General features: G+C 53.8%; 1 protein-coding gene across 1 annotated transcript; it reads right to left on the reverse strand.

Annotated features, from left to right (window-relative positions):
* Positions 1-1132: 1132 nt before the first annotated feature.
* On the reverse strand, positions 1133-5040 carry SLC35E4 (solute carrier family 35 member E4). Its single transcript, XM_042442082.1, has 2 exons — positions 3836-5040; positions 1133-2630 (listed from the first exon to the last, which is right to left on the reverse strand). Exons 1-2 carry the CDS (start codon positions 4473-4475, stop codon positions 2209-2211), a joined length of 1062 nt encoding a protein of 353 aa, XP_042298016.1. The 5' UTR covers positions 4476-5040; the 3' UTR covers positions 1133-2208.
* Between the last annotated feature and the right edge of the window lie 1984 nt (positions 5041-7024).

Consider the following 7024-nt stretch of genomic DNA (forward strand, 5'->3'; position numbering starts at 1 on the left):
AGGATCATTCTGTTCAAGCAGGCTCTGGGAAACTGGGGGCTCTAACAACTACATCGCGCTGGCCCTTAATACTTTGTGCTTTTATGGACAGCAAGGGACCCGGGAGCAAGTTGCACAGGCCTCGATTCTCAATGCTAGAAATCTTGTGGATGAAAACAAATGGAAGGCTTCCTAAGACAAGTGAGGCACATCCTCACATACTGTTGAGCAGCCCCTCTTCTCATTTCAGTGGGGCTTACACTAACTTCCTCGCAAACCATGACAAGAAAGAAGTCCCTAGGTCTAACTGATTCTGTCCATACCCTCATGCCAGCCACCACAGATGACTTATTAAATAATAATAATAATTTATATACTGGCAAAAAACATGTCACCAGGCATGCTCAGTGTTCTTGGACGCCTGGGCCTGGCATTATACTGCCACTCTTAGTCATTAGTTTACTTCCACACTGGCATTTGGCAAACAGGCCTTCAGCCTGCCCTAAACTGATCCTGGAAGAGCGAGCATGGGTCAATTCGGTCACTATATTTCTTTTTACATAGAAATGCAGGTATTCAACAGCATTGACAACAAGTGACAGAGACACTGGCACCACCTGTGAGATGCAGAAGCACTGAATGTCAAGTAACCCTCATTGCAATGGTGGGAGGCATGGAGTGCCATGTCCAAAAATGTAACATGGGAAACAGATCAGCTAGTGCCACATGATGGTTTCTGCATGTATAGATCAGCCCTTATTCTTTTAAAATGGATTATATCTCCTACACACACACACACACACACACACACACACTGCATGCCTACAAAGACTCCAACCATTGCCTTGTGGAGGCTAATACTGACCATGCTTAAGGAATGCTGTCCCTCCAAGGAGGGACTCCATCCACAAAAGCAAATAGGCCCCCAAAGGCAGGTGCTTTGAGTATTCTGCTCAGGGTGGGAAAATAAGACAGGCCTCTCTCACTCTCATTCCCAAGCGCACACACACAAACACACAGTGCCCATGGGGATGCCCTCCTCTGTCCAGCAGAGTAAAGGAAGATGCATGGGCCCAATGGGCCATCCATGATCCAGCTAAGACCAGCAAGGATTCTGTACACATCTACACACTCCCACCCTCCCTCCCTCCCTCTCTCTCTCACACACATAATTTACTCCATCCAGCAGAGGGTAGTAGCAGTAGAAGAAAATATACCCACCCAACTGCACTCTGCTCCACTCCACCACTAGCCGGCAGTTAGGGATGGGAAACCAAGTGCCACCCTAACTGTGCCACCTCTCTTCTACCCGGGCAGGCTCTCCTCCTGGAGCTGCTCCATGCAGCGCGTTCCATACTTTTCATGGGGAGGTAATGGGGAGTGCAAGGTGGGAAAGGAATGCGTGCCACATCATCTGGCGAGTCTCAGCACCACAAAGTGCCTTCAGGTTGCCTCAGAGGCCAAAGGGGACCATCCAACACAAGAGTTGGCACATCTGCTATGTGGCTAGCAGAAATCGGAGGTGCAATTCAGGACATCCAATGCCTGCTTATTGTTTTTAAAAAATAAAGAAAACACGTGTCCCAGGTCCAAGCTTAGTGCCAGGCCTCCTACTAAGCAGTCAGAGGCCAGCTCTGCAGACACTAGGCAGCCATGACTGAGCAGCTGGCCCTCCCTGGGAAGAGCCCTTTGGCCAAGACACAGAAGCAGACTCAAAACATGCCTCTTCTCCCCTGCTTCCCAGATCTTTCACCCTGCTTTACTTCTCAGCAATGGCAGATGGTGGCAGAGAGAAAGCTGCTGAACATTGCTGCCATCCCTTCCCACCGGCTGCATGGCTGAAGACTTTCCAGCATTGAAGCTGGATGGGGAAGCCTCCCCTCATCGAGACAACTAGCACATTAGGGAAAGGAAGAGAGCCCGCTTCCTCTGGCAGGCTGGTTTTCTATGAGTGGGATTTTTTGAAATAAAAAAAACAACGTGATGGAGAATTCAAATACGCAGCCCGCCAACTTGCTGGAATCCTCAAAACCACTTCCCCTAGTTGCTAAAAACCATTTCCAGTGGAAAGTGTGTGCAATGGCTTGGGGCAAGTTGAGGCTATTATTTGGGGAGGATCACCATCTCCAGACTCTCCCTCAAGCTGGCGATGGTCCCCCACTCTCTTCTCTCCAACAAATCCAAAAGCCTGTCCTGCTGTCAAAGTTAGACAGTGGCACCTCTTCCGTCTCATTCTTCTTTGGCCCGCCTGGCCCGGGCCTGCCAGAAGGCCACTATGCGTTCACAGTGATGGTACATGAAGACCCCCGAAAGGGTGAGGCCGATGCCCGCATAGCCCAGCAACGTCAGGTGGCTCCCAAAGAGCAAATGCGAGAGGAGCAGGTTGCCTACGATGTTGAAGTTGCCAAGGACATGGATAGTCAGGGCTGAGGTCAGCGAGATGATGGAGAAGCTGGCCAGGTTGTAGAGCACCGAGCCCAGGCAGCTGAGCAAAATGCAGGCCCAGAGCCCGCTGCCATAGGCCAGGGTGCCATCCCAGGCGGGACCCACCTCCAGCATCAGGGCCGCCGCAAAGAGGATGTAGAAGCTGGGCAGAGAGGTCAGGCAGAGCAGGGTCAGGGAGTCCAGGCGCTCCTCCTGCAGCAAGGTACCTGCAGAAAGACAAGGGGCATCAATGGAGGGAGCAGGCCAGGGGCAGCCAGCATGGCATAACCACCAGAGTTGCCAACTGTTTTACAGGACAGGGCTGCCTCAACCTTAATCCTACACACAGAGGGCCCTTGGTATCCACTGGGGTTTGGTTCCAGGACCCCCCCCCCCATGGATAACTAAATCTGTGGATGCTCAAGTCCCATTAAACGCAATGGCACAATGGATGGTGTCACTTATATAAAATCACAAAATCGAGGTTTCTTTTTGGAATCCAAACATTTAAAAAATATTTTAAAACTGTGGATGCTTGAACCCATGGGGGGGGGGGGGAATCCATGGACACAGCAGGCAGACTGTAGGCTGTGAAGCAGGATGAGTTACCATAAAGCACCTCAACGCCAGACAAGGGCACCAATCCTCCCTTACCTTCTACACCCCAACTTTCAGCCACAGCAGTTCTCCCCACAAAAAAAATACTACCATTCCCAGAATTCCATGCTTTGAGCCATGGCAGTTAAAGTGGGCTGAAACTGGAGTATTTCTGCAATGTGGATGCAAGCTCTGGGAGGACTAGGCCCTTGACTGCTAACAACCATCAAGACAGTTTAGGAAGCAGAGTGCTTGCAGTAAGTTTCTTTTCACACTGAATCTGTGTCAAGATTAAAGCAAAGACGAGGCTGTGGGAGAAAAACGATTCAGCCCTCATAAAGTTTCTGCCATTCCCTCATCCAAAAGTCAACAGCAATTTGCAATTTTGGAGCATCTTGCAGGGAGAACAGTAATAAGGAAGTGCATCTGTGAATTTGCATCAAGGAGAGAGATCCTAGCCATGTCTTAAATCTGGTTTGACCTCACTTTCGCTGCCTTGGCTCCATGCTATGGAATCCTGGGAGTTGTAGCTTATTGTGAGACATTTGGTCTTCTTTGTCAAGAGAGCTCTGGTGCCACAGCAAGCTACAATTCCCAGGATTGCCTAGCACTGAGCCAGGGCAGTTCAAGTGGTCTCAAACTGGATTATTTTTGCATTGCGTTTTGGACCAGAGATGCCCACACACTTTTGAACCTCTTTCTGCAATCCTAAGGACTACAAACTTGGTTTCGGAAACCACACGTTACAGATCTTCAGGCAGCGAAATGCATCCCGTCTCAAAAACGTATTTGCAATAGTGTGCCATGCATGCCCACAGCCCCAGAAGGCTCTTACTTTGCTGGATGGATTTCAGTCCCCGGAGGAAAGTGGCGGCAAAGAGGAAGCAGCACCCGGCCTGGTCGAAGTGGACCTCCCCGATGATGGTGAGGGAGGCACCCAGGCAGATGGGCCCCATGGCGGCATATTGGAGGGGATGGTGGCCTTTCCGCAGGAGGAGCTTGGAGAGGGTGAGGGTGAAGAGCGGGGTGGTGGTGTAGACCATCTGGGCAAAGTCCAGCTGGACGTAGTTGAGGCCCAGGTTGCCAAAGGCCACGCTGGCACAAAAGGTCAGGCTCAGCAGAAAGACCCGAGCCTTGGCGCTTGGGCTGAGGGTAGGGCTGCCATTCCCGCCAGGCCGGAGCTTGGCCAAGGGGTTGCCCACTGCCACGGCCGTCAGCATATGGAGGGAGGAGAGCAGCACCGGGAAGCGGAAGTTGTGGATGGCAAAAATCCACTTGTTGAGGCTGGACATGGTGGTCCCCGTGGCCAGCCAGACCAAGACGGTGGCCACGAGGGGCAACATGGGCAGAGAGCGGGCCAAGGGCCTCGGCCCTCCACCCGGGCCTGGATCCAGCTTCCAAGGAGAGAGCGGGCCTCCTCCTCCATCAGCCGAGGTCATTCCAGCGGCATTTCTCCTCAGAGAGGGCAGGCACATCGGGGAGGGCAGCCTGGCAGAGGCAGGGCCCAGTCTCTTGGCCTTTGAAGATCCCAACAAGGCCCAGGCCAGGCAGAGTGGCAAGGCGCAATCCTGCCTTCTCCTCTTCCAGAATGGCTTCTGCCCGCTCAAGGGCTACTTCTCCTCCGGCTGTACCCTTGCCAACTGTCACTCCCTGTGACTCACGGGGATCGGATTTCCAGCTGGATGCAAAGAATCCTTGGGGCGGTTTTGGTGGGCTTTGTTGACAGACTCTGAAATCCTTAGGCGGCTTAGGAGCTCAAAAAAGCTGGCTGGCATGGCAGCCCCTCTGCCTTAGTTGTGGCAGAGAGAGGAGAGATGGGGCAAGTGGCTGTCAGAGGACTACTGGGCCCATCCTGTCTGGCTGAGCAGACAGGGTCAGAGGCCTCCTCCTCCTCCTCCTCCTCCTCTGGCTTGGGGTCCTGGCTGGTCCTCTGGCTGGGATGCTGGGGATGCTGCCGGCTTGCGCTCTGGCCATGTGCAGAGGATGCCAGCCGAAGGGGAAGGAGCACAATTTGGATGCTCTGGCGGCTGGCAGGCAGGCAGGCAGCTCCTCCCTCCGCGTCACCAGGGAGGGCACCACCGGCAACAACAACAGCATCAGCCACTGCTGCCGGGAGTCATGTGTCTGCCTCCTTAAAGGGAACACCGGCCAAGCACTGGCACACAGAGCAGGCCTGCCCTGGCCAAGGATTCCAGGAGATGAGGCCTGCTGGAGGGAAAGCAGACAACCGTCAGGAGAAGCCCCTAAATGTGTCATCCAGGCTGGCTGCCCTCTCCAGCACCTGGCACAGCATCTCCCCTCAACTTGCCCATGAGGCCCCAGGCTTCGGTGTTTCAAGCCAGGCCTTGAACCCAGGCCAATGCAGCTCAGATACAAAAGCCTCTGAGCTGGTGCAGAGGAGCTTTTACAGAGACTCTCTCCACATCAGGTTTCAAGGCAGTGGTGGGCATCCTGCAGCCCTCCTGAGGTTGTTGGGGGGAGAGACCACAGGAGTCATCCAGTCTAACCGGCTTCTGCCAGCCAGGGAGACGCAACTCAAGCACCCCTGAGAGAGGCCTTGCAAAGAAGAGAGAGCCTGCTTCACTGTCAAAGGACAGAAATCCAGAAGCCTAGAGTAGGAAGGGGCTGCTCAGGGCCATCCAGTCTCACCCCCTTCTGCCAGGCAGGCAGGCCAAATCAAAGCATCACAAGAGATGGCCCTCCAGCCTCTCTGTTGAAAAGCCTCCGGCGGAGGAGACACAGGGGAAGTGGGGGCTGCCAAAGGGGGCCACACAGCCTTTCTTGCAAGACTTCCAAAGGAGGAGAGTCTACCGCCCACCAAAGCAGTCTCCTCTACAGTTCCCCAAACTACAAATCCCAAAGTTCCATCAGCTGCAGCCCCGCTGGAGGCCAAGGGAAGGGCCCCAGACCAAGGTCTCCTGCCACCTGAGGTCCAGTGCGCTCCAGCCTGCACTCCCAACTGGAAAGGCCCTGGCCAAGGGGCCCCAGGCCTGGGACAGATCGCTGTGGCTCCATGCCATGGGGTCCTGAAAAGAAGGGTCGCTGGGTGCCTTCAAGTCATAGCTGACTTACAGCAACCCTAAGGCAAAGCTCCCCTGGGGGTTTCTTGGCAAGATGTCTTCAGAGGGGGCTTGCCTGAGCCTCCTCCTGAGGCTGAGAGAGTGGGACTGGCATGGCCAAGCAGGGCATGGAACCCTGGGCTCCAGAGGCATAGTCCAGCCCTCAAACTAGTCCACTGTGCTGGCTCTAAAGCCTCTGCCACTCTTTTATTCTCATAATAAGGACTGTTTAGATGCTATACAGCACAGCATTACTGTAGTATTAATATCCTATATAATTCTATTCTGTGCATTGGGTGCATTCCAGCCATTGCCAACCGACAGCAACCCTAGCCCAGAAGTTTCTTGGCAAGATTTGCTCATCCGAGGGGGGTTGCCTTTGCCTTCCTCTGAGGCCAGGAGAGTATGACTTGCCCAAGGCCAGCTGGTGGGTTTCTGTGGCTGAGCAGAGGGGGATTGAAACCCTGGTCTCCAGAGTTCTCATCCAACACTCAAACCACATTGGCTCCGTGTAATGCTACTCTCCTAAGGAATCATCCTAACAGCGCTCATTGCCATAGGAAGAAAGTGGTCATAAATGTGTCATTCTGCCTGACTCAGTCTCCCCGCCCTAAAAGCCCAAACCCAGAAAGGAAAAACCTTGTCAGGACCCATCCTCCCATCCGCTGGGTGGCAACCACCTCCCTTGGCCTCCTGCCAGGGCTGCTCCTGTCTCCTGGCACAGGGGCCCCTGTCTGCCCACCACCAGCCCTCCCTTTTCCAAGGCCAGGCTAAGGTTGCCAACTGACTAGGGGGGAAAGATTATGTTTTTTTGCTTGAAGGGGAGAGGAGGTACAGTAAAACCATCTCTCCATCTTGCCCTGATGTTCCCCACTGCATGTTACCTGCTGAAGAAATGGACCAAATAGAAGATCCCTTACACTGGAGGGCTATGCAGGATACTGGCCGTCTTTGAAAAGCAGAGG

The sequence above is a fragment of the Sceloporus undulatus genome, chromosome 10, assembly GCF_019175285.1.
Source record: "Sceloporus undulatus isolate JIND9_A2432 ecotype Alabama chromosome 10, SceUnd_v1.1, whole genome shotgun sequence".
Taxonomy (NCBI): domain Eukaryota; kingdom Metazoa; phylum Chordata; class Lepidosauria; order Squamata; family Phrynosomatidae; genus Sceloporus; species Sceloporus undulatus.